At 41.5% G+C, this 27,628-nt stretch overlaps 2 protein-coding genes and 1 long non-coding RNA gene across 3 annotated transcripts; 2 read left to right on the top strand and 1 right to left on the bottom strand.

Annotated features, from left to right (window-relative positions):
- Positions 1–164: 164 nt before the first annotated feature.
- Positions 165–8,117, top strand: mthfsd (methenyltetrahydrofolate synthetase domain containing). The gene is made up of 8 exons (XM_056412050.1): positions 165–439; positions 796–899; positions 1,518–1,631; positions 2,329–2,442; positions 2,572–2,662; positions 3,101–3,213; positions 4,413–4,538; positions 5,950–8,117. The coding sequence occupies exons 1-8, from the start codon at positions 412–414 to the stop codon at positions 6,667–6,669; spliced, it is 1,410 nt and encodes a 469-aa protein (XP_056268025.1). The 5' UTR covers positions 165–411; the 3' UTR covers positions 6,670–8,117.
- A 1,386-nt stretch (positions 8,118–9,503) lies between these two features.
- foxf1 (forkhead box F1) lies at positions 9,504–13,480 on the bottom strand. The gene is made up of 2 exons (XM_056412054.1): positions 12,171–13,480; positions 9,504–11,048 (listed from the first exon to the last, which is right to left on the bottom strand). Exons 1-2 carry the CDS (start codon positions 13,147–13,149, stop codon positions 10,885–10,887), a joined length of 1,143 nt encoding a protein of 380 aa, XP_056268029.1. The 5' UTR covers positions 13,150–13,480; the 3' UTR covers positions 9,504–10,884.
- Positions 13,481–13,744: 264 nt separating this feature from the next.
- LOC130192259 (uncharacterized) lies at positions 13,745–25,350 on the top strand. The gene is made up of 2 exons (XR_008831357.1): positions 13,745–14,343; positions 22,218–25,350. It is a non-coding gene; the product is annotated as an uncharacterized LOC130192259 (long non-coding RNA).
- The last annotated feature ends 2,278 nt before the right edge of the window (positions 25,351–27,628 follow it).

Below are 27,628 nucleotides of genomic sequence, written 5' to 3'. Positions count from 1 at the left end.
TGCACCAACATGCACTAGAATTACGTGCAGCAGTCTGGCAATGTCAATAAAGCAAAGATAAGGTCCTATAACCACACACAGAGGGAGAGTGACATAATTATCTTCTGGGTAGACATTGCTCGAATAAATATCTACATAACAAATAGTTGTTTGCTGCTATATTTATGCGTCCAATGTCTTTTATTGCTCCTTTAAATGTGCTTCCGCGATAGTAACGTAAAGGTTCTCTGGCAGCTAGGCCGACACGCTTTCGGCTTCGCGTTTGCTTAAATTTGGCCTTTCTGTGCCGCCGTAGTGAGGAAAAACACGGACAAGCAGCTGTTCCATCAGTGTTATGTTACAGAGCTCACGTGTAAGACTTTACTGCGTATAGTGCTGTAGCAGAGACTCATTTGGATCGACAATACTACAATGGAGCCCGTCATAAAAATAAATCCTGGTGGGTTATATGTTCGTGATAGTTGTTTCGACCTTAAAAATGAATGTCGATGCATGCTAATGTGTAGCATGTGTAAATGTTTGGCTAGTGCTACTTCGACCTGCTTTACCGTTACTTCTTTTTAAGCATCTTCAGTGGTCGAAGATTCTCATGTATATCACCAGTATCACAATTAACCATGTTATTGAAATTAATCCGGTACATCAAATGTACGTGAGGTTTGTTTTGTCGCTGTGAATGATGTCCAACGCATGCTAATGTGTCGTTAGCTAGCAGTTGTAAACGTGCGGCTAATGTTGGCCGAACTTTCCTCCAGAGTACTTTTTAAAATCTTGTACCGTTATTTTTCTCTACAGGAGCGACGAAATGGGACATTCGTCAGAAAGTGTGGGACTACATCGAAGATAATAATCTGGCGAATTTCCCCAGGCCTGTTCACAACAGAATCCCGAATTTCAAGGCAGGTTGGAGCATGTTAGCTAACGCGAACTGACGGAAGCTTGCAGCGCACGACCAGCCATAACTCACGTTAGTTGTGAACAACATGAATACGACGACTAAACTATAATATACGGTTGCATTAAAATCGACATTGTTGCGAAAACATTAACATAGTGAAGCCTATCATGTAGAATCGCTTTTATGTTAACTAAATATAATACAACTGTATTAATTCTAAGCTCAATTTCATAGATGCAGCTAATTTGATTTAATCAAGGAATGTTTTTCTAAATTAATGTGCATTACGTTGTGTGTTCCATAGGTAAAAGTACAAATATTAGGACATAACTTTTTTTTTTTTTAAACGTATGTAGGCCTACAGGTGAAATTATTGCTCCAATAATGCACCATGGGGTTTTCACAGCAGCACTTTACTTTTGTTAATGAATAATGGCTGTGTTTTTTTTACTGTGTACTTAATGGCCGGGGTGCAAGTCAAGCATGCAACAGGCGTGTAGACCTGCAGGAGTTCAAGTCCAGTCAGACAATCAAAGTCAACCCAGACAGACCTCAGCAGAAGTTTGCTTTTTGGGAAAAATAAAGTGGTTCTCAGTCCTTGTATCCTCCTCTCCTCCAGGGTGCTTTCACAGCCTGTACCAAGCTGTCTGAGCTTAAGGTGTTCACCCAGGCGACTGATGTGAAGGTGGATCCCGACAAACCTCTGGAGGGTGCCCGGCTTGCAGTGCTACAGGTAGCACTTCACTATAGAAACACACACAAAGAACCAAAGTGCCCCACGCTATATTACAAATTTTTTCTCTCCCTTTGTCCATTTTGTTATTGTCAATTTGAGTTAAATAAAGGGAATTTATTTTATAAATTGTGTTTAGAAATTCAAGATGCCTAATCATAAATCCTTTAACCCTTGTGTTTCCTTAGGGTCATTTTGACCCGATTCAATGTTTAACCCTCCTGTTACCTTTATATTTACTAACATATTTTACCCTTTGGGTTCAATTTGACACCAGCAATTAAAACCTCCAGAAAATTATTAGAATTAATATTGTTTTCCAAGTTTAAGTGTGAGGCACTTTATGTTTGTTTGTTGACTACCGAAAGAACACCGACATTAAACATTGAATGGGGTCAAATTAATCCTAAGGCGGGGGGAGGGTGTAATATTGATTCGGGTCAAAATGACCCTCAGGCAACACAAGGGTTAATAGACTCCAGAACTTGCTAAGTTAGATTTAAGTATTACATGCCTTGATTCACTTCTTGAAGGGACAATTCATCCACATCAATGCTTTGCATCTGCTCTTTTTGAATCTAAACATTTTTTATTTGGGTCATTTCTCACTGAATTCATGGCAATCCATTATTCATCTGCTAATCATTAAGTAACTAAGTGTATCGGTTGGCTAATTTTTTGGGGAAATCTTTCACAGGCGCAGAAAACTTTACTGGTCCCAACTCCTCGTCTTCGTACCGGCCTTTTCAATAAGATCACTCCTCCCGAGGGGGCCACCAAGGAACAGCTACGCATATGCTCTTCTTCACAGGTTTCATTTAGCTGATTTTACTTTTTTTTATTTAAATGGCCACGCATTGTATTGTCATTTATGAACCCCCAAGAGCTAATGTATTCCTAATTTATCTTCTCTGCCTGTCGTCTGAACTTCTTCCATCAGGGTGTGAGGGACTTCAGTGTGCCTATGGACCTGGATGAGAAGGTGAAGGTGGAGCTGGTGGTGGTCGGCTCTGTGGCGGTGTCAGAGAAAGGTGACCAATGATTCGCCACTTCACCTTACCAAATCAATTGCATACTGATAGCCTAAAGATAATGCACATTTTCCTCACTAACGGATGAGTATTCATGGATTTAAAACAAAAAAAGATGTTGGATCAACAGTGTTGTGAGCCCAAGACCAATTTCACCATAAAATAAATCTGATCAAAATGCACTCTTCCCCCATTAATATTAAAATGTTAAAGCCACGTGTTGTCTGCATTGTTGCAGATTTAGATAATGTGCACATTATTGCAGTTAAAATACTAATGACTTAAAACTACAGGCAGCAAAATCAACAGTCCTACACTTATGGATTGTGCAATGTCATAGGAACAGTGGAGGTTGTTGCAGCGACTACTGAGTGCACATTTCTATTTATTTGTTTCGCACTATTCTGAATCTGCCTTTTTTTAATGGTTTTTCTGCAGGCTTGCGGATTGGAAAAGGAGAGGGCTTTGCTGACATGGAGTTTGGCATGATGGCCTCCATGGGAGCTGTGGATGCATCTACTGTGGTGGTTACTATTGTCCATGACTGCCAGGTTAGTTTACTCTTTCTTTTCTAACGATGTTCGGTCATGGCGGCCTGCAGTATAACTCCCTTTTTTCAAATTAAAACCCTTAAACAAACATGAAGTCTATGCTAAATTCCGACGGTCTCGCATAAGGTACACGCATATTTAATAAGTTGTAACAAGCAAGTGACTTTTTATTATTTACAAAAACTAACCCTAACACAAAATATTATATAATTGTTGATCAAACAACTAGGGATGCACCGATCTGATCGGCGCCGATCCATATCGGCCGATATTCCCATTATCGGTTTTGATCGGCGTTCTCAAAACGGCCGATCAAACTTGGCCGATCAGATGACGTAACATCTGCGAGAACTATCAGACGTTTCAATCGCCGCACACCGCAACGGAGACGATGCGCCCGGCGAGGGCCGCAGAGTGAGAGGTCCACGAGGGGATCCTCACCACCGAGCGGCGTCCCCGTCCCCCGAGTTGAATCACTGGGTCGACTCAGCCGACTCTCACATGTCTGCCCCTAGAGACTGATGCTCACGGTAAACACATTCGATCGGGAGCGAGCGAGGGTTTTGATAAAGTTAGCGGAAGGATTTAAGTGACAACATCCGGTTTTGCAAAGTTAGCGGAAAGAACCACGTTGAACAACATCCGTTTATCAAAATAAGATGTCGACAAATCATACACGAACATATACAAGTAAACCATGAACTGATTTTGTATCTTTATAGATCATTTCTGAGATTTAGCTTCAATTATGCTAACATTAAAACATTTTTACTGTACCAAGGAAGAGTTTATAAGAATTAGTCAGACTTTTGTATGTTAAGAAAAGTCCTGTAAATAGATTTCCCCAAGAGTTCCAGGAAATGAATGATGCAGATGTGTTCCATACATATCTGAAATCTCCTACAATAGCAATCAAACAATTTTAATGTATCAATTAGGACATTTTTCAAAGTAAAAGTCCTAAATGTTTAAAGAAATCGGTAATGTCTTTAATGTTTGAGTTGCTTTATATATGTATTTCCTCATAGTCCTCGGCAATAATGCTACACAATAAATAGAATGCTTCAATCGACACCGTGATCGGTATTATCGGATCGGCAGATACTGATTTCGGTGATCGGCACCAAAAACCTGATGGGTGCATCTCTACAAACAACCGATTACTGACTTGTCTTTTCGATGCTTCTGTGTGCTTTCAGGTGGTGGATATTCCAGAGGAGATAATTGAAAGCCATGACCTGACTGTGGACTACATCCTCACACCTACCAGAGTCATTAAAACCAGTTGCCTGTTCCCCAAACCACATGGGATCTTCTGGAATAAGGTAATTTCAAATGCATTTTCTTTGTCTAGTGATATTGCAAGTCTACAATACAGGTGTTTAGGTTGGTTTATTTTAAGGTTTGTTTGATAATTTTGCATCAAAGAGGATAGAAAACAATAATACATCCATTTAATTTACGTTTCATTAAAATCATCCTATTAGAGTTTCAGTCCTGTATAATCTAATCTTAAAATGGAACACATTTAAGAGCTGCATAATAAATTTAATGAGAAACTGTATGGTGGCAAAAGGCTCATCGGACTGGGGAAAAGAGCATTTAACATGCATAACAAGATGGTTCAGCTCATTGTTTGACCAGTTGTTGAGGTAAACATGATTATTCTTTCGACAATCAGAACCGCTGTTGTGCTGCATGTTAAGCACTCGGGTTTGAATCCCACAGATTATTATCACAAACACATTTTCAATGATAAAATGCATCCTAATGAACACAATGATGTTAAATTTAAATTGGGTGTCATTCCAATTAATGTAAAATGTGTTGATGGCTTATTTGGTTAACTGTATGTGTTGTAAGACATCTGAAGGCCCATTATGCTGTAATATTTCAGCTGTGGCCTTTTCTGATCGTTGTGACTCTTAAAATGGCAAGAGATAGTGTATTAAATAGAGACGCTCTATCCTTAGCATGAACATCATGTTTAGTCCCTGCACAGCGACACTGCCCTCTAACGGGCATCTAGTGACATCTCATCAGGTCTCACTTTTTCATTGGAACCCTCTGCATTTAATGTATCTGCGCTAATGCTAATAACTTTCACGATATTATTGTTTTTGTCTCATTTTCTGTTTACTCTTAATAAATAATAAGTGTTTTAGCATATACAGTATATACTAAGACAAGAGCAACCCTTTTATCTTCTGTTTATATTTAAATATGAGTCGGGACCATATGTGGAGTGTTTTTCCACCTGATAATGTGTCTTTAATTAGACATGATGTCGGGCATTATTTTTAACTTTCTCGAATTTCTGTGTGTCTTCTGGGCTCCTTGAGACTTGCATGTAAGTAAACAGGACCCAGTGACCTCACTGGCAGGAAGGCCATGTCTGATCATCAAAGGCTCCTCTGCCCAGACAGAACGACGGGTCAAACAGGCCAGCCCAAAAACAATAGACCTGTACATCCTTTACAGAACTGGCCCCTATCAAAGGCTGCCAACAACTTACAGGCTCAACAAATCCAGACTGTAGTCTTTATTTATATATATCCTGCTGGTATAGTGCGGTGGTTACTCTAGCATGGGCTGTGAGCAGGATGGAATAATACCAATTAATTTGTCAGCTGCCATTCTATTAATCTACATAATCCGTAGGTATGGTGCATTGTTGATGTGCGAGTGATACGCGTCATTCAGCCTTACTGAGCCTGTCCATTTTTGGGTCTTCAGCTGCACAATGAAAAGCTGGAGAAGATCCCCATCCTGAAGAAGATGCTTGCTCTGGAGGAGCAGGCTGGAAAGGATGTGACACTTGGGGAGGCCCCCCCACCCGCCGAGCCTGGTCAGACCGGTCCGCCCAAAAGGCAGAACAGGCGGAGACCAAGGCAGAACGTACACCCGGATGATATGGGAGAATCCAAACAGGAGAACGTAGACTCCGAAAGGAAAGGCAGACAGCGCCCAGCGAGAGTGAGGAAAGAAAGCCGAGGAGAAGGCGGGGGAGGTTACGAGAGAGGAAAGGGAAAAAGTGGAGAGAACGGGAAGGAGAAGGGCCCAGAGGAGGGGGGGAGTGAAGTCGCGTCTCAGCGTAAGCTCCCTCTGAGTGTGACCACGGTTTACCTGGGGGGGATCCCTGCCGGCCTGCGCGTTAGTGAGCTGAAAGCCGCCCTCAGGGAGAAGGAGGCCGCCCCGCTGAGGCTCACCTGGCAGGGAGCTCAACACAGGGCCTTCCTGGACTACTGTGACCCTCAGGCTGCAGAGCTGGCCCTGGAGGCTCTGCAGGATCTCAACCTGAATGGTCACAGTCTGCAGGCTGAGCTGGCCAAGAGCCAGCGGGGAGGCAAGCGGTCTGGACAGTCCAATCGGAGACCAAGACCATCAACACCCCCCAAATCTGATACGCCGCCAGCCGATACTGAGAGCGACACGACTGAGAAGACTGAGGCGTAATAGCAATAAGCAAAACTCAGCCCAAGAAGTATTAAGTGTGGAGCAACGTAAAATTGCCTTGAGAAGAAATAAGTTTGTTTTTTGGATATTTTGGGGTTTATTACCAGAAGACATCAGTTACTCGAACCATAGACGTCTAAATTGACGACCAAGACTAATGGGCTTTAAAAAATATGAATAGAATATGCAATAGTTGAATCAAAAAGCATTTCACTAAGAAGGTATTTTCTACATATACCATTTCACGATGCGTAACAAAACACCTATGTGCCTTGTTTATTCACACGCTCCTCGCGGTCTGCGTCTCCAGAGCCTTCAGTTTTTAAAGGCTCTTTTTTGAGTAGTTCTTAAAGATGGAGGAGAGTTATTTTACTTTAGAACTGGAGACTGTATACAGTCTTTGTTATAATACAATTCTAGAGTAAATTGTTGTAACGCGTTCAGTACATTTTATTTCCATTACCAGTTATCATACTTTCCTCCGAGGGAGTCTTATTTTTAAACCTGTTTGTCTGCTTGTTGCACTCAAAACTATTTACGAAGGTCAAAGATGAGCCGTTTAATTTTAGTTGCAGATAGCGCAGCCGCGTGGTCATTTCAACAATCTATACCATCCTGGTGATTCCTGAGCCCGGAAGCTTCCCAGTAAAAGGAGAGACTCCCTGGTCCAACATTTACATATCTATATCTCTCTATCTATATATATATATACACGATGCCACACTCATGTTTGACTACACAGGAGTTGATTCTTTTAAAACACGTTTTTCAACTCTGTCGTATTTGAATGACCATAGCATTATTATATTTTCCATTGCACAATACAGACCCATTTGACTTTATTGGCATACATTGTTATGTTATGCAACATTGCTGTGCAGTTACAACCAAATGGGCACGTTTTAAAATTGTTATGCCGTTTTGATTACAGACTACAGGAACACATTGTGTTTGGAAGACCATAACTCGGTCATGATTGACTCGTGAGAATTCTGACTAAGTTGAATTATTTTTGAACAAGTCATCCTTTCATACGGCCTAGGGTTCAGGTATTTTTAAGAAGTCCTTATCCTTCTGTGTATTTAAACTGGTATCTGAATCTAGATGCTAATTTATACAGATCTAAAACTATTTTATTTGAAAATAACTAATTTAGAGGTTCCTGTAGCCTTGTTGGAGTTATGCTTTTTGATTTCTTCCTTGCAGTTTCTACTTGCTTATGTTTCTTTTCAGAATATTTTGGAAGTTAACATTGTACATTCAAACAGTGATAATTGTATCTTTTGTTCATAGACATGTCACATTCATGGCTTTCTGTTGGGTTTGAGTCTGAAGCCTGGCTCGCCATGTCACGGTGAAGAGATGCTACGGTGCCGGCTGAACTGTTCTCGTGTTAATGCATCCGTTTGTAACCATTCTAACGTTCTCCATTGAAGCGTTTGACTCTACTGGCTAAGTGTCTGTTTCTTTTTTTCCATCAACTGTATAATCTTACTTTGATTTTGACAAACGCTTCAGGGCTGTTGAGACTTCACATAGTTTAGCGGCATTTAGGAACTGGCACCTGACGGCTTTTTGGAGATTAAACGGCAAACCTGTAAAACAAGAACTTCTATGTGGTTTTCGTCCAATTTTCACAAAACGTGTTGCCCCTCAAACTATTCTACAGATGGCTCTGCTCAGGAGGCAATACTTGTATAGAGGAAGTTAAACTAAAAGCATGAAATCTCAGACCATGAGTCCCATTATTATGTTTGCATTATGCATCCAGTTTGTGTTTTATAATTAGTTGGTGACTCGTTTTGGTAAAGGTGCTGGTATAGAGAGATTAATTTAAGTTGAAATACGAAGAATTAAAAGCATGCAAGGACTCCTCCAGACTAAAGCCCCCCAAACACCTGCATCCCGAGTATTGCTGCACGTCTGTCTGCACTGAGCAGCCTCCGCCTTTTTCTGGAGCTGTCATGCAGCCGGCTGAGGGGACAGCTGGGAGCCCGTCTCACTCCCTCGGCAAATGTCATCGGTCTGTTGATGCCAGGTTCAACTCCCTGAGCTCGATGGCGTTGCTCGTGGGGTTCAGTCAGTGGTCATTTCAAAGCAACTCGAGCATTAATACACAGAATGCTTACGGGCCGAAGTTCAGATGTGTGTACACTCAAGCCCCAAATTAACATATCTTAAATTACGATTCAGTTACTTGACTGAGTGAACTATTTGGATGGTTACAAAAATAGATGGCGGCAGCCATGTTCTACGTTTAAAACACCTGTTATTTTCCAACTTAATATCAAGTTTCTTTTTTGACAAATTGAAAAAATATAATACAAATTGTAGCCAGTTAAACAAAAAATTACACATTCTGCAACTGCAATAATCAACAAATAATAATGAAGCCAATGAAGAACATTTGGGCTTGTTCTTTTTGTAATACAACTAATGGCTGTGTGGCATGTCCTGGTAAGAAACTTATTCATTGTGTTCTTATTCGCATGCCTCTCATATATATTTTGAACATATTTGGGTAATTTCTAAAGTTTATTTTAAGAATCAAAACAACTTTCGCCTATAGCATCCCAGCTTGAATTAACCTCTTTTTGTTTGGAATTGTAATTTTTTTTTAAAGCACATTTCTTTATGTAAATTCTCTAAAGTTAGTGCTTTTTGGACCCCTCTTGATTTATTCAACAGCATCACCCTTTGAGCAAAATGTTTCTGAGGGAAACGACAACTAACCAGTATCAGTACTGCAGGTTTCTCACAACCAAACCTCATTGAGTTATTTGCCTCTGATGTTAATACGCCTTAATTTTCGCTTACAATCTTGTAACATAGTGAACAATTCATTACAGCAAGCCTTTATTTAAAATCCGTAATCATGGTTTTGTGGAAAATCAGATTTGTTCATTCAATATCAGTTTTCCTGAACAGGCGTAGCTGCAGGGAAAACACACAGACTTAAACGGTCAGGTTCTGGCCTCAGTCATGAACTGCATTATAACAAGACGCCACTTTGCTATGAACATGCGTATACTACTTTAGTATAGTATACACCTTGTAACCCCATTATGCTTTAATCTTCAGACTAAAGATTAAAGCCAAGTGAAGTCAGATTACCTTCCTTTTTAATTTGATTATTTAATTGCAGGGCTATACATTTATGGTGTGTCCTGTTCAATTGTGATAATTATTGTGATGCTTCAGGAAAAAGCAGAAATGTATTCACTATTGTAATACTGCTAATTTGGTTTTGTGCAAAAGTGTTAGATTTACAGTTTTGGTGCATTTAGTTTGCAGTGAAAACATTTTGCAATATCTGGGTGTGTGAAGAAATCAAATTAGTTTTGGTGGATTTAGGCTTAAATAGCCCAACAGATATATTTTATTTCTTACAAATGATTTGTTGCAATATAGCCTAAAAAGGTGCCCTCATTGGACCCTTGCTAATTTCCCTAACATTATATACAGTGCTGAAATTAATAATCTACATCTCTAACACATGAACAACAGTGCTTACAATATATCCTCCATTTTCATTTCAAAACAATAACAAGCGTTCTGACAAATATTGCCAATAAAGAATATACCTCCTTGGCCAATTCGCCTGAAATTAAAATATGTAGGCCGACAGAATAAATAAAAAGATGCGCTTAGGCTATTCAAAAGTGCCTTCATCGTTTTTTACACAATATATATGGGCATGTTTTATGTAATGTCCATAATTGTTCCTTTAAAAAAGTCCAAAAGAATAAAAGGAGCCCCAGTCTAATTTATCAGAGAAAAGAAAAGTAAAAACGTCAGTCGAAGAAAAATTGACGTGTACATTTGTACATTGACCCACTTTTAACAAGAAGAATAAACATTAACACAAGTGTGAAGTGGTAGTCATCCGCGCTGCAGGACTAAGTACCAAACAGCAGCAGGGGCTCATGCACCCAGTCGTTACCCCGCTGGTCGATGTTGATGGCATTTAAAATTTGTATTAATATTATTATATATTATTATTATTATGTGGTTTGCTTTGTGAGTCTCCGCGTCTTTGTCGCTGTGTGAAACAGAAAAAGTAGTCCGCTCTACTTGAAGCAGTGGGTGCATCTCCGCGGGCCGGGGCATGCCTGCGTGTCTCTCAGTGGTTATTTGCTGGTCTGCGCTGGTCTGCGTTCACGCGGCTGCACGGCGCAAGTCTGTGACACCGTCCTCTGGTCTGCGGGCGCATCCTCACATGACGCAGGGCTTGATGTCCTGGTAGGAGACCTGCTGGTGGTGGTAGTACGCGCTGCTGCTCGGCGAGTGCATCGTGGAGGACGTCATGGCGTTGAACGAAAAGACGAACTCCTTTCGGTCACACATGCTCGGAGACTGGGAATGGTACCGTGGAATACCTAGGAGATAAACAATATGGATTAAAACAATGACAATATGGAAGGTCACTACTACAGTCTTGGTATAATTAGACTTTGACAACGTCTCAGTGTTTATTGAAGTTTAAATATGACAGAAATGTAGACATCATAGAATGATTATAACAGTTAGATAAATATTTTCTGTAGGATTTGTTTTTTAGCTACTTTTATTGTAAATTATTTATGATATACGTGTCCTCTTAGAGCAGCCTAAGCCTTGACTTTAAGTTTAGGGATCAATTTTTAAATAAAAGTGTAAAGCATAAAGTAATATAATAGATTTGTGTTAGACATAACTGTCAAATTTAAAAAAGAGAATCTAGCACTCCTGTTTCCCACACCACATATTTTGTAAAAGCTATCACAATATCGAATTCTTCTATCAAAGATTGATAATTATATTTCCAAGATAAATTGCCCATTAGGTCCATTTAGCAAGCGCGATTAAGATAGAGCAAAGTGGAGGCTGCTTCGGGGCTAATTGACAGTGGCCCTCTTGCACGCCAGTCCCGGAGGAGTCGTGGCCACGGGGTAAGGCAGCCTGTCCTGACCGCGTTTGTTTTTCTTGCCCGGAGATTGGCACGAACTCTCTCCATGCTGTCTTTTTGTTGTTGTTGTTGTAATTGTTATGATTCCCAGAAACTGAAAGCGTGCGAGTTGGAAACGCCTATAGGGCCTATATGGATTCATTTGGAAAGTGTCTTTCGATTGGAGCACACTGGTAATTAAACTTACATTTCCGTGGTAGTAAATACGTGTTTTTTCTTTTAGTTCTATCTGTTCCCTGAATGGTTGTGAGTTTTCATTATTTCCTACGTTGTGTAAGATATTCGCCTTGGTTCCGTGACGCACGCGCAGTGATGATCAAATATGCCAAATCAATGGTTTTAGGCCCACGTTCGTCATAAGACTATATAACCATCTGCCAGCCACAAAATATTGTTCAGACCCTCTAATAATGAAATGGTTTGGCATTAGTAAATATTGCTGCATCATATAATTCCAATAATTTACATTTTCTAACTAATTTTCACAGTTTTAAGCACCGTGTTACAGATTTTTAAAGTAATACATTAGAGGTGGATATATCACGTGTCCTACCTTGTAGATCTGTAGTATTGTGCCCGTTCTGGTGCAGGTACGATTGGTCTAGTGAATGTGTGGGCAAGCTCGGCTGCAGCGAGTTGCCCCCTGGATTACAAGGAGACAGCGGCTGCTGCTTAATGTAGGAGGCCCCGTTATTCAGCGAGGCGGAGGGGGCCGGAGCCCACGCCGAGGCTGAGCTCGAGTAGACGGGGTGAGGCTCCATGACTCCTCCGCTAGTGAGCAGAGGAGAGGCAGAATTGTCGTGGTGGGGATAATCACTCCCGTTGGATCCTGTACAATTTCCCATGTAGGAATGTCCACTGTTGTTCGACAAGTGTGACATGGTGTGGCCGGACAGACCCATCCCTTCCATGTTACCTGCCAAGTGTCCATTCATCATCCCGAGCCCACTGTCCAGAGACAAGCTGTTGGGCGGACATGATAGGCCACCGCCGCCCCCCTGGAAGTTGTAGGACTCGGGGATGTGGTTGAATCCCAGGCCGTTCATCATGCTGTACATGGGCTTCAGCGCCTGGCACTTGCGCCTAAAGCCCCGGGGTCTCCTTCTGAAAGAGCCTTCCTCGAACATAAACTCACTGGCCGGGTCGATAGTCCAGTAGTGGCCTTTCCCTGGCCGGCCGAGGCCTTTGGGCAGCTTAATGAAGCACTCGTTCAGGGACAAGTTGTGACGCACGGAGTTCTTCCATCCCTGGTAGGAGCCCCTAAAAAACGGGAAGCGGCTCTGGAGGAATTGGTATATTTCACTGAGCGTCAGGCGCTTGGTGGGTGAGCTCTGGATCGCCATGACTATCAAAGCGATGTATGAATACGGGGGTTTCTCTGGTCTGCGGATCCCTGCGTTTGTCTTTTTGGTTTTCGTCGTGGAAGAGGCGGTTTCCATCACCGCGGTCTGTCCGTGCGGCTTCTCCGGGGCGGACATCGGGCTGCTCTGGCCAGGAGTCTGCGCTGGGGGCTGCTGGACCTCTGCCGTCATTAGTTCAATTTTGTCTTCGTGATGGCAAAACTCGATCGTTGCTTTCCACCTTTTCCAGCTATAAACCGAGTGACAGATACTAATTCGCTGACAAAAAAAAGAGCTGAGAAAAGAAACCAAAGTAAATGTAACGCAGGAGCCAAAAGACTGTCTTCTTAACGCTGACTTCTTCCTGTGGATCGCGTCCCGCAGTAGTCTGAAGCCGTGCCGTGCCGTGCCGCCTTGAATGCAACGTCCGAAATGGAATAAGGAGCAGAACAGGAGCCGCTTTCCACTTCAGTTGGTGTGTTGTCGTGCGTCCGAGGAGCTCACTTTTTACTTATCTGTTGCCATCAGCGCATTGGAAGCTGGATGTCTTGGCCATCCTAATGTTGGGACCCGCCCAGTTCCCTCCTACTCCAGTGGTGGGCTGAAAGCATGCACATCTGCGTGCATGCGTTCCCTTTTCAGGGAAATGTTTTTCCATTCTTTACCTTGAAATAGGGAATACACTGTATATACACTCTTTAATAAGATATATTCTGTATGCTATTGAATATAATAAATTCAAATGGGTTATCATGTATTATATAATAACATACTAATAACACTTAAATGCAGATTCGGATCTCCCTTTTTTATAATGTAATTGTATTGTACTTATATTATTCTGTTCATTGATTTTTCTTAGTTCTATAAAGGTTCATAAACCTACAGTGAAAACGGTGTATAGCCATTTGCATGTCACACGCAGCATAGCAACCAGGTCATGTTTCCCTTGGTATTACATGTATTACATATTTTATTAAATATTTTTTATTGGATGAAAAGTATTTAACATGAGAGCATGCCCCTCTTATTCAAAACCACCCTCTCGATTTCTGTAAAAGATAGACAGCGACATGGGCAGGATGTTTAGACAGCAACACGTAAACATTTTCCCTGCAGGCCTTCTTTAAATAAGAAATCAAGCAAAAGCCCCGTTAGATCAGCTAATACTCAATCTGATGCGATATGCCGCCCTGGTCGCGGCGTCCTGTGGTAATGTTGGACATTTTTGCACATGAATATTGTTTGTATAATGCAGTCATAATATTTACGCAGGGACGCAGCAGGAGTGAGGTGGAAGCTCTGCCGAGCTGTGAGTGCAGAAACTCGGACGGGGACTTGAGATCGACTCCTGCAGGCACTTTACTCGAAAGATCCAGAATGAAGGTAAAGTGGATTAACACTTCCGAATCCGAAAGTTAGCAGCAGAACCGTGGCCGCCTTAATTTAGGGCCACGGTGGGCGTCGAGTTGGTTGTATATGACATTATATCCTATAGAATAATGAGGAAAAACGAAGCCTTGCTCTGCCTCAAGGTTTTGGCTGAAACTGAATTGTAATCCGCGCAGAATAAGATGCGCAGTTGGTTTAATTGTTGTTGAAACGCTTGATTTAGTTCGTTTTACTGCCTTCTACGCAGCTGTGGGCGAGAGCTACTGAAAGACGATCAACCCATAACGCAAAACTGTTGACAGTAGATTGCTTATTGTTCCCTGGAGATCTGGATAGCGGCAGCCGGTAACCTTGTGCTTCTCCCCGGTTCAGTTAGTCGAGCTGCTTGGGCTTCTGATATCTGCCGCGTTGCTGTTCCTCTGCTTATGATGACTGGTCCTTGAAATGGAAAAGTATACCGGAGAAAATGTCTTTGCTCTGTGCGTAAAAACTCTGTTTGGAGACTTTGTTGCCTGCATAAAGGTCACTGCATCTTTGTTAATATTATGTTTCTGAAAAATAATTTGGCAGCATGTTTACGTTATAATTAAATTTCAGGAAGTACATTTAAATCAAATGTCGTTGAATAACCCAAATATACAATTGTTTATGGATATGTCCCAGTCCATCTTTTGTTTTCAGGCGAGAAAACAATTAATTGTAAAAGTATCGTGCTCAACCCGAAGGTGACAGGCGTGCCGCTGTTAGTTTTTCCTGTTGCAGGGGAGATTTGAACTCGTGGATAAATGAATGTAAGTATTGTTTTAACCGATGCCTGCTCGGCCACTCGCCTGGAGTGAGGGCCACACATTTATCAGGGGAGTCGAGACCACCCAGCGCGCACCAGGGGCAGGCGCGCTCCCGTCCTCTCTCTCTCGCTCTCTCTCTCGCTCTCGCTCTCTCTCTCTCTCTGCCCACTGCATTTAATTACCGCTGATGACTTCATTCCATTAGGGCGCCTTTCCCCCCTCACACGCTCATTCGGCCCATGTCATGTTGTTCTTTCTTTGTTGTACATAAGGCCTACGTGCATGTGTCTAACATGCACGTTCATCCACGGCAGTGACCGCGGTTCAATGTTTACGCATGCAAACCAGTGTGGAATTGTGATAAGCCATATAGAAATATCTAACCGTATTTATTTTTGTTTTACCTAAGATACTAGTTTAGTGGTAGGCTAATAGTTATCAAACCGAAATGGCAAGTATTCTTATAATAGAATAATGCGTATCATGTTCTATGAAGAATTTCAGAATATATTTCGCAAGAGAATGTTGCTCTTGTAGCGTCGGTGGCCGATGATGTTCGTCATCATCACGGAGGCTGGAGGTCAGAAGCCTCTCTGTTGCTCCATCGCAGACGAAGTCGTGCACTTTTCCATGACGTCCCATCATGAAATATTTGACAGCGCTGCATCCTCAGGAATGCTCGGCCACTTAGGTGGAGGTGCACCGCAGAGTGCACCGGCCTGACAGGCTTTCCGGACGGTCTTACCGTTATTTAGTGCAATGAAACCAATTTGTTTGGACCCCTTAAAAATGTTGCAACGTTCTGCAACAAAAAAAAGAAAAGAAAAAGTAAATGGTTTCTTATTGGCTACATTCTCCCGTCCGTCAACTCGATGGCACACATCAACAGGCCAAATATATCATGTGGGCCTTTTTTTTCTCGTTCACCATGAACATTGTGATGAATATTGACAGTTCGTTTAGATTTGTGTTGCATGGCTTCTTTTTTTTTTTTTAAGGATTAGTTTAATTATTGCTCATTAAAATCTTGATATTGGCCTTATTGACGATGTTCTCCCATCCCGATAATACATTGTCCTATGATGTGAGCAAGTCAAAACGTTACACGTGTTGCTTATTCATACCAAATAGGCAAATCCGGTCTATATATTGAACTGCTGCAGCATACAGCAACGTACTTATTTAATTTGGCCTCACAGAAACATTTTGACCTGAGGAGACGAGGCCCGATCCAGAAGGATTCAGAGAATTTGAAGTGCCAAAACTTGTAGATTAAATGTTCTGTAACGCTCATCTCTGAGAAGTAAGCCAGCTCTGCTCCTCCTAGGGCCGCGCAGGGTCACCGAGGGGCCGCCGGGCCTTTGTTTGGAGCACAGCGCGACAGAGCGATCGATCAACCGCCGAAAACTCGTGCGACTTGAACTTGAATCCGCGAATCGGGTTTAGAGCAAACGACTTTCCTGTTCAATGTTTTCACTTCTTCACATGCAATTGATTTCGTAAACTGTTGTCTTGAACTGAGAGCCGGTGGTTTGGCGAGAGAAAAAAAAGCAAACAATTTTTTTGAAATATATTTTCACATCAATTCAAAGATGCATATAATTGAATAATCTCAAAACAAAAAGTTAAATGTAATGGCAGCATATTTTACAAAATTAGATATTGTCTACATTTTAGTTAGATTCAGATATCACATGGATATCAATAATGTGATTATCTGATATCAACATACAGATATGTCTGATTTTATTTAATATTTGTCTCATGCTATCCATCCATTATCAATACCGCTTTTGTCTCATGCTATGCAGAACTAAAATGACAAACAATACGGCAGAAATACAAGTGACACGCTGTTCTTCACAGAAATACTCAACAACAATGGGTCGTTTTTAGATATGAACCTATACAAAATATTCGAATTATATTTACATGTGCTAATCAATAATTTTGTCATGATGAAATCATTAATTTTATGACAAATTATTTTAAATGCACATTTAGAGTAAAGTTGTTTTAATGAGCCCATTTAAAGATATGCATCCCTTGTGTTTTCTTCATGGCTCTCCGTGGTGTCGCCTGCAGGTCACTCCGCATTGTCGCTTTCATTGAAAACAGTGTAATAATGTCGAGGTGGGCATGCACCCCCTCATCACTTTCCCCGCGCTGTAGGTGGCCGTGTATATTTTCGTTCAAGTGGTGTTTATGTGAACGAGAAAGGACGGGATTGCTAGCAGACCGCTGATTGCGCGCATTGCGTCTCTTACGTGGATCTGAAGTGTATTTGATGGGCATCATCCTCTCCGGTAATCAGCTGCAGCAGTAGTGCGCTCGACGACTTTTTAATTCTGTTGGAAAAAAATATACATTTATATCTCTCTCTCTATATATATAGATATCTATTTATCTCTATATCTATCTATCTATCTCTATATCTATCTATCTATCTATATATAGTGCCTTGATACAGAGTATTTTACAGAAACGGCTGATTAATTAAAAGCGTGTGCTACTTTTCACAAGTCACTGCTCATTCAAGCGTCGAAAACATTCGCCCTGCAGTCGTGTCCTTGAACGTGACACTGAGCCCGCGACAGCTTCACGGGCAGCTCGGACCCGTTTGACTCAGTGGAGTTTTAAAAGCGGCCAACGAAGTATCAATTCTTATTATAGACTCGTGTGTGGTTATGGTCTGATGGGAAGGCTTCAGACACGCTGCTGTCTCTCTCACACGTGATTCAAGCGGAGGATGTGATACGCCATCACATTTTAACATTTGACATAGAATGCACCGCGCGCGCGTGTCAACGCCCACCTGTCCGCCTCCACTGCACACCTGCAGCATCAGCTGCGGAGCAATTGGCAGCTGATGCTGCAGGGCGTGAGAGTACTCGATTATGTTTGGATATTGCTGACCTTTAACGGAATTGATTCCACACTCTCCTCTATTATTGGAGATGCAATCGAATATTAGCGTAGATCGTTATCTATTAATTTGAACCAATTAAAGACCTCCATTTACAGCAGAGATGATACAAAGATCAGCGAATGCTTTATGCGTTATGTCAACTGACTTCGGCATTTTTTTTCTGGAGCATTCGACACAGCAATTTATTTGTTGTTCAGATATGAGTCATGTCGTTATTGTGAGAACCCCGGCCTATACTTCCCGCAGCAGTCCCCAGTGTGCTGTCTGGTCAAATTTAATATAGCCACACATAATCAGATTTCCATTTCCTTATTTCAGTATTCACCAGTTTGGTCGCATGCTAAAGCAGATTTAGTTCTGACAGATGTTGAAAAGACAACGTGCCTTTTTAGACAATGCTTGAATAATACACTTATTTCTTGTTTATTTTGTGGGCAGCACCACATCATTTGACATGAAGGACAGCAGTGGGGAGGATTTGGCAGGTCCAGAGGACTTGCATATCAAAAACTGTCCAAATGTGGTTAGCCCTTATAGAGAGAAAGTTTCCCATCATTTTGAATACCTGTTTGTAGAAAATCGTCATTTCAGCAAGTTTGATAAGCTATGTTCTGTGTGAAACCGGACAAAACAAAGCATAAACAAAAACATGTTGAAACAATAAAAAAACGAGGTTAACATCAATGTTAAAGCATGAAGAACATCATATGATTTTGGGTTAGGGCTGTTATTTGTCTGGTTGATAGACAGCATGTATGTATTCAACCCTCAAAAAATATTATTATTTCAGGATATTTTCAAGTTTACATTCCATTAGCTGCTTCAGCATCGATATTTGGCGTATTAACAACATTCTTAGATATTTACAAAATATAACATCAACAAGTTACATTGGCAGCATGACAAAACATTAATAGCTTTAGGATTCACTTGTTCCACGGTTGTTTTTGTGTGGTCTTCAAATCGGTTTTAGTGAAGAATGTGCATAAGTAAAACATTGAATATTAAAATTGAATTGCACATTTTTAATATAAATCTATATTGAGCATTTTAACTCAAACATTATTGGATTGTTATACTTGGCTTACTGATATTTTGAATGATGCCTTTCCATAATTTCTTATTTCTCAAAGTTTATTTTATATTTCACTGATGTCACAAAATCAAGTAAATCCTCCTTTAAAAAAAAATCCTATACAAATTTCATTATTTACTAAACGGAAATTATAACAAAAATGCATGTTCAATTGAATTACTTCTGCTCCTATATGGTCGCTTCAGTGAAACTATTGCTGTACAAGTACTGATGATTAATACGGATATTTTTATTTATTTATAGTGCATTGTTATCGAGTTCCTTATTCCAAGAACACGTCCAGTGAACACACCTCAAAATATTCCATTAGCCCACTTCACCATCGCTCTCTTCTCTACTGCGGCCTTTCTACGAAGATCGAGTCCCACGCAGTGGAGCCTGTTTGATGCCCCACCCTGCAGCCCCGCACACCTCCCAGCGCCCGGCCAACATGGCCTGTCTGATGCACGGAGAGACATCAATAATACGAGCTGAAGCCGAAACCACAGTGGAGAACACAAAGGAGAGAGGGAGGGCCGACGCGGGCCACAACCGGCTCTGATGCAGGTCAGCTCCTTTGATTCAGCCTCAATGGCAGTTTGATGGGTGCACATGGGGCGACATGGGTTTATACTTACGTGTTTACATGCACGTTTACAGAATATCTATGGTGTTTACGCACAGCCCACTTATTCTTTTTTCTTCTTCTTTACTCTGAAGGGGGATTTTCCTGTGGCAAGCTGCTTCGGTAAAAGCAATTAAGAATTCCCAAACAGTTCACCACAATGGGAGATATCATTTGGGCAATGCGTGTTCCTTGTCCCTCGCAGATTTAGTCTGGAATGGCTTGGCTATTTTTAATCTGTGCACAACCAAACCCACCTACAGACGAACCGCAAATTGAATGAAGGGGAGGGGGATGCGTGGGCATGGTAATTGCCTATTGTGGAGCTCAAACGTCTCTGTTCTGCCATAAGCAGCTTTGCTATAGTTCACAACTCGATACCCAGTGCTGCAGCCGGTTTGAAATGAGGGTATATCCTCATTGTATGTGGGAATAGCCAGGCCGTGGTTGGAATCAGTCAGGAATGCTTTGGGATGGTAACTGGATTCGGTTGTAATGCCCGCTTCTCCACAGTGGAACACTAGGGTGGGAAAAAGGCCGAGAGCATTTCCTGAGTGGAGGGGGGTCCCAGTGAAGCATCACACGCATCGGCATCATGTGACAGGGATGCTGCCAGGTTTGAGCCTGTGATCCCAAGTGAAGAGAGGAGAACAGCCGTGGGCAGTGCCAGGGAAAGGAGAAGGCAGGGAGGGGCCGAGGAAAGACAGGCGCACATACAGGAGCTGTTATAATGCAATCTTTATATGGTTATTTCACACACCATTGGGTCATATTGCATGTTTTTCCTCAAGAGCTAGCGATTATGTAGAATTAAGGAACCCAAGTTAATAAATACAGTTGGTCTGAAAAAGAAATGTAGAAGACTCCCTCAGCCAATTTGCCTGAACCTTTTAACCTCCATCTAATTTTAAATTGCTTAAGGTGGCAGGATTCAATATCATAAATCTATTTCCACGAGGTAAAAATAAGACCTGTGTAACTTAGGTCAAGCTTCACCCTGGACACACAACTAAAACTCAAAAAGTTTCTAAGGAATTACTCTTGTTTATTAGCTTATTTGTCAGACTTTGGGAAAATCTGCATCATGACAAGTCGTGTTGATCGGGCCGCTGGCAGCTCCTGTTCGCACTGCACAGACACACATCAGGACAGGAGTGTGTTTGATGTCTTTGTGTTTTGATTCAAGTGAGTTATGACTTCGAGAGGAAAGGGTTTGTTTGTGGCAAATCAGGGGACAGAAAAAAACCATAATCTCTTCCTATAATAAACCACAATTCTAAAGACAGTTTAACAGCGCAATTACAAATGATTGTGAGGAGGACTGCTTTGTTTGTTTGTTTATTTATTAGTAATAACTGTAATCACGTTGGTGAGAGTGTGTATTAGTGTCCCTCCACCTGCGACAATCTCTGCCACAAGAAACACGTGTTTTTCTAGTTGTTTAGTGTCTTTTTCATAATTGGTACGCACCTCTTTGTTGTTGTGCATTTCTTTGTAGTAATGTTGTGTCTCTTTTTGTCATTATTTAATTTGTAACGTCTTTGAGGTTGTTTCTTTGTAGTCATTCTGTGTCTCTTTGTAGTTTCCTTTATTGTGTCTTTGTGGTCATTTGGGCCGGGGAGACACACCCCTTTTGACCCTTGGGCCCTGTAGGCCCGTTCGGTAATCCATGCACCTGTCTGTGCACGAGTGCACGACCACGGCTGCGTCATGTCTACATGCAGATTGCAAAATGTCTCTGGCTTTGGTTTTGCGTGCCTTTTTCATGGCTGTCAATGGCTGCATGTGTTCATGCACCAGAGCATCTGAGAATGTTGCTGACTAGATATTTGTGTGTGTCCAGATGGGAGCTGGCAGCCAGACATTGCTCCCTTTAGCTTGTGTAAATGTTGTGATGATCTTGGGAGGAATTTGACCATATAGTTGTCAAAGGGCTTTTTATTTCCACCTGCTACCGGCCTCTTTCCGTCAATCTGCTCCATAACAATGGTAGTGGGAAAAGCTGTGGAGTGCACAGTGATTGATGTTGGACTGTATTTGGCCCTGAAAGGAAGTGGCTGTCCCTCCCTTCCACTCCGACGACCACGCAATAACGCCGGGCTCCAGAGGGCCACGTGATGAGCAGGGCTTTCTTATACTGTACATACCATTTTAACAAAGTGCCAATATGCCGTAAAGAAAAATTGGCAGCTGCTTGCAATACGGTTTCATGATTTTGATATCAATTTGCCTCTCGAAGAAGTACATTTGAACCAAACTTTATTCAGTCCATCCTTTCTCCGGCTGTCAGTCTTGTTCTTGTCTGGGTTGTAAAGAGATACAGGCTCATCACGACTGCATTCTTTCCATTTTGCTGGAGCGCAGAGTGGCAGAGAAGGTAATCCATCACCCAGACCGTCTGTCCTTCTCTCTCCTTACTTCTAACTGTGTTTCTCTTTCTCCTTCCTCCAGGCTGGAGTGGGCAGGCGTGCGGCTTTGGCCACAGGAAGCCGCGAATTCTTCGGAGAATGGAAGATGTCTTATGGGGAGACATACTGGCCTCCACCCACCCACTCTCCACCCCCAAAATGACACCTGACCCCTTCACGTGTTTATATCAGACCATGGAAGTGAGAAATAGTGATGAGTCACTCTGGCTGTGTGTTTACACTCCGGAGTCACGCAAGGAAGGAAATCAGCCACGGTCTGCTAAAAGTGGGGAGGTGAGAGAGAATAGCTGCAGTCCCCCAGCGCTGCAGTGATTTACCTCTCCGCAGCAGAGATGACTTGAAATACATTCTGTTCTCTGACTTCAGACCAACAGAAAACAGAAAACAGAAACTTTAGCAGCGCTGCCGAGGGAAAGGCAACCAGAGGGGGTTTGTGTTTGGGTTGTTGCATAAACAGTGAATGTAAAATACATTTTAGGAAAAAAAGAAATATCAGTCTTAAGACGGTGTCTATAGCATCCCGTTGCTTTCTAATCAAACATACGTCGCTCCAAACATCCCAGAAAAACTGTGTTCAGCTTGACGATGAAATGTTTCCTGTGTATTTCGACTTGAAATGTTTTCAGCAATGTTTTCTTCTCAGCTACAAAGAAAGCGTCGAATTACTCAATTTATTAGAAGAAATTCACCAAACCGAAAGGATATTCTTATTCAGATCTTCTTTATTTTATTTTTGGTATATCCTATTGTTATATTAAAATTCAAAGAAAAAAACTATTTGAATCATTTTACTTTTATACACAATTTAAAAGGACTTCCTGCAATAGAAAAGCAACTGAAGGCCACAACAACACCTCCCGTAGACATTATTATGCAGTGCTTTGTTTCTTTTTCTTGATATTCAAAAGCTGCTATGTCTGACATTGTGTATGTCACTAGGTATATCACAGGTTACACCACATGAAATATGATTAGTCTTTTATTGTAAATTGGGATGGAACAAAGTAGATTTGATGAAAGCAAGCAGCAATAGTCACCCCTAATAAGTCAAGTGAGATCTGTGTTTAAGTAAAATATTTCATAATTAAAAAAAGAAGTACATTAAAGTTAGTAGAAATGCTGAAAGTCATTTTTATGTCTTGAACTGTAATAAAACAGGCACCTTAGATTTTGAACTGACATATTAAAAGTAATTTCCGCATCATCCAAAGTTTTATCTTGACACTAGCTGCTGTGCCTGCATGTTACTGTTCACTTTATGGCCTCAAGAATCTAGTGTCATAATGCAAATGTACAATTTGTATTATGAAATACATTTATATGAATATTATATGATATATTCATATTCCCGTATGTGATCTTACGGTATCATTGTTGTGTGAAGCACACCTGACACGTACTGCTTTGTGCTCTGGAGGACTTTATGTTCAATGCAGCATCAGGTGTGTTTACTGCGGCTGCAGCCAGTGATTCAAACACAGTGCCATCGCCGTCATGCACACGGAGAGACTTTACATTTTAAATGGCACAACTGTTGTTTTCAAGAGACAGCTGTAGTTACTGCAGTTGTGCTCTGTAAATAAAAGTGACACTTTATGTCTTTCCGTCATTACATTGGTGCAAGTAACTTCGTCGCCGACTGTAGCGAGTATCTTGTTACACACCCCCGTACACACCGCCACAATGAGAGAGTCTGCAGCTCTTATTTTGGCTGATCTCTCCTGAATTGTAAGTCCTGTCAGAGGCTTTGATTGATAGTTATGTTTATCACCATATTATTAAGTAATCAGGCTCACCACAGCCAGGCCTGAAGCTCCTTAATTCAAGCTAAAGCACACGGCGTCATGCTAATTAAGGGTTTGGCGAAATAGTATATTTTTGTGAATAAAAAAAAAGAGAAGAGAATATATATATACATATATATATATATATATATATATATATTGTAACATTTAGTACGAGACTTTTTGATGTTTACCAGAAAGATGATACAGGGACAGTGGAGTGTCAACATCTATCTATACACTATTTTACATGACTGTTAAACCTGCAAATTGACAATAAGGTACACAAAGTACAGTCCAGTATGTCCGTATATGACACGAGAAGGTCAATCAGTCTATGTTCTGTGTATCAGCAGAGGTTCTCTCTCGCTTCGTTAATATAGCCTGTGGCAGCCTGCGTTTGTGTATTTCTGAGGTAAACACAGTCATGGCAAAGTGGACATGCTGCTGAGTGTGTCCTGACTGGAGACAGAGAGCACTGTGGCACTGTACTGGCTGAGACACTGGCAGCTCGCTAGAGCCAGGGTTAATGTGATGAATGGCCATTTGGTAATGGGCCATGTATTAAGGTGAACTAGCTCTTTTAAAAGCCGGAGCTGGAGCCGTTGCTATGGGCAATTTGATTCAGAAATCAATCAGGTGGCAGATGTTTCATGTTGGATCAGTCAACTCTGTCTTGCTGTCTCTTTCAACCAAATGAAGGAAGAATTGCTCGAATTACTGCATTTAGCAATCAAAGGAAAGTTTAAAATCACTCCGTCAAAAACATCAGCGGGCTGAAAAAAAAACATGGGCAAAAACAATTTTAGGAACTGTATACAAAAACCGATGGATCCTCAAACAAGGAGACAGACCGTGATCATATTTATTTCATTAATGCCGCACTGTAGGCACTCTTGTTCCTAGACTGTGTGTGTGTACCGCCTCAGAGTCAGGCAGCCAGGATACTGTGCTTATCAATGAGGAGCTGCACGACTCATTTGTAGAAATGATTGGACACAAGTTACATTTCTATTAAAAAAAATACCTATGTGTATGTCCTGGATATTCAGATTTAGGCATTTATCCTCAAAGTGAAATAGATAATGTGCACCATTTTACATATCCCTCACAACTATTGTATTATTAAGCCTATTAGTAGTAGAGTTGTTTATGTATATAAAGGTGTTTTGTGCCATATTGCCTATTACTATCCTACTGTATCCTTTTTTATCATTATGTGATGTTTTTTTATCCGAACCCTAACCCTTATACATAATGACTTTTACATTGTTTTGTCAATATTTCCAGGGCGCCACAGTGTTTTGGACGTAACGGTAATAATTGGATTTAGTTTTCCAATTTCATTTCAGGAATAAAATGTTGGAATTGGTGGTTGTATCTGATTTTCTTTCCTCTAGTCTCACTTGTTTTGCTCAAAAAGATGTGTTTGAGTTCCTTTTAAGCTCAAAGTCTCGCTCGTTGCCAAATTCAAGTCAAGAACCACTTAAGGACCTGAAGATGAATTCCCTGTTTTTCTGTGGTGGTGTTGAGACTCCTATGATAAACACAGCGAGTATACATTCAGCACTCTTGAAGCTGTTGGTGGTCCTGTTGTTTCCTCCGACAACCAAAAGGTTTACGGATCTCTCGTCATAAAGCCTATAGTATCTAAATAAGTGGCCAATACGGCTCAGAAATGATAATCAATAATGAACTGTGTCTGATCTGCTGCTGGAGCCGAGTTATCTCTGTTTGACCTGGGCTTGGCTAAGAGTGGATTCATGGGTCCATATTGGTTTATCAGTTTTTCTGAGGAGGTCATGAGAACCAAAGGAGCTCAAGCATGCTTAAAAAAAATCTCCCCTTCCAGAAAAATGTGACGCTGATCAGTGTGTTTCCACTTCTGTCTATTATGGCAGGATTTGGAGATTTTATTGGTTTTGTACCACAGAGACGGAAATAATATTAAAACTGAATCAGCAGCAATCTCAAACGTTGAGTCTTTCTAGTAAGTGGATAAGCATTGGAGAATGTTTTAGTCAGGGGGGGAATAGTTGCTCTGGCATTAACGCAGGAGTCTTTGAAGCATTTATCTCCGATTGGGATAGTAGTGAATTTTCTCTCTTGCTTATTATCACTTCTGCCCTCAATATTTAACCGATAGTGACAGACACTCAAGTGGTGAACTTTCGGTGTATCCCCACGGCCATAATTAATGTGTGGATAACCAAAGGCAGTGATATGCCATTTCTCTGTGTCCAAACAGCCTTATCACAGGTGTTGGTAAGGACAGACAGATGGACAGACAGACAGCCACATGGTTCCACTTTGACGTCTGCTAATTCCAGGGAATCAATCCTAAATGACACCTATGGGATACACAGAGTGGATTTCCCTCTGATGCAGATTGGTAGTGGTTTGCAGATGAAAGACAGTAAAATAAATAAAGCTGTGGTGAGCAGGCAGAGCTCTCTGTCCGCACAGTACAACCATAATGGGATACATACTGACAGGAGGGAAGAAGTGGAGGCCTGCTCCTGTTTTCACCACTGTTGCCACGGAAACACTGATGAACTACTGCTGCTAGTCCTGAATGTCCGTGTCTAGAAGAATACTCTAATCTTTTCAAAGGCTGATAGAAACATATCTAACAAGTGAACGCAGCTCTGTTCCTTGTCACCCGGCCCGCCCGCTCGCCCACTGCTGCTGATACGGTTTTAATCCTGAAGCACATCATTAAATCAAACTCAAAAGTATCAAATGGCTTTTTAACCTCCTCCAATCAATCTTTTCATCAGCTGCTGTGTCTGCGGTCGACCTGGAGTACGAATAGTAATGGTAAGACAATACTGGCTTGTCTCATCCTGGCTGAGAAGTTGCATGATACTCCTACAAGTTACACTGACCTCCTCTTCCCCATTGTGCCAGCACACACTCTTCTTAGCGTGCAACATTGCACGTTTGCTTGGAAGCTTTTTAAATTGTCTCTCTGCATCTTCTTAACTCCAAAATGTGTTGTGCTTTATATCACTTGGCGGTTTGATCTCACTGTGCAGAAAGATGTACATACGCATACAGTGTGTGGAGAGTCTGACACTGGAATAAAGTTTGTGAATCTGCTGAAGGGAAAAGTGTCTCTGTACTGACTTTGAACCTCAGTTTTAGACGTACACATAAAATCTTTTTGACAATGAAAAGTGACTCTTACAGTGTTAAGCAATTTGACTATTTATTGGCTCACATTAATTAATGCCTGTTTGGCGGCGCACAGATGCTCTTAAAACAAGGATATTATCAAGGTTTTGTCACTGGTGCCACTGAGGTGATTTATTCAGATTCTGGTTGACTCCCGTCTGATGCACTTCAACAAATCACAGCCTGAGGTCTGGCTAACCCCACACACCACACTCGTCTCTGACTCCCTCTCTGACCCCCACACATCTCCCTCTGACTGGACAACACAGATATCACCCACGGGCCATTTTCAAAGCTTAAACTGACCGGGAGTCAAGCCACACTGTGCTCAAGACTCCTTGCAGCTGCATTGAGAAGTGCAGCCAATTTGATGGCAATATTTGGGACGAATTACGTTAATAGAAGCAAAATAAAACTGCTTAAACTGTAGTTTATATGTTTGCAATCCTCACATGAAGGGTATTTTCTGTTA

Source organism: Pseudoliparis swirei, chromosome 4 (assembly GCF_029220125.1).
Source record: "Pseudoliparis swirei isolate HS2019 ecotype Mariana Trench chromosome 4, NWPU_hadal_v1, whole genome shotgun sequence".
In the NCBI taxonomy this organism is placed as follows: domain Eukaryota; kingdom Metazoa; phylum Chordata; class Actinopteri; order Perciformes; family Liparidae; genus Pseudoliparis; species Pseudoliparis swirei.
Note: the sequence above shows the minus strand (reverse complement) of the source record. Positions and strands in the feature narration are given on the sequence as shown.

Bases quoted from the DNA above. Each gene is read 5' to 3' on its own strand.
- foxf1 (XM_056412054.1), bottom strand. From the start codon at position 13,149: ATGACGGCAGAGGTCCAGCAGCCCCCAGCGCAGACTCCTGGCCAGAGC. The intron at 11,049-12,170 runs GTAGGACACGTG...TTTATCTCCTAG, and splicing joins CAATACTACAGATCTACAAG to GTATTCCACGGTACCATTCC.
- mthfsd (XM_056412050.1), top strand. From the start codon at position 412: ATGGAGCCCGTCATAAAAATAAATCCTG. The intron at 440-795 runs GTGGGTTATATG...TTTTCTCTACAG, and splicing joins CGTCATAAAAATAAATCCTG to GAGCGACGAAATGGGACATT. The intron at 3,214-4,412 runs GTTAGTTTACTC...GTGTGCTTTCAG, and splicing joins CTATTGTCCATGACTGCCAG to GTGGTGGATATTCCAGAGGA.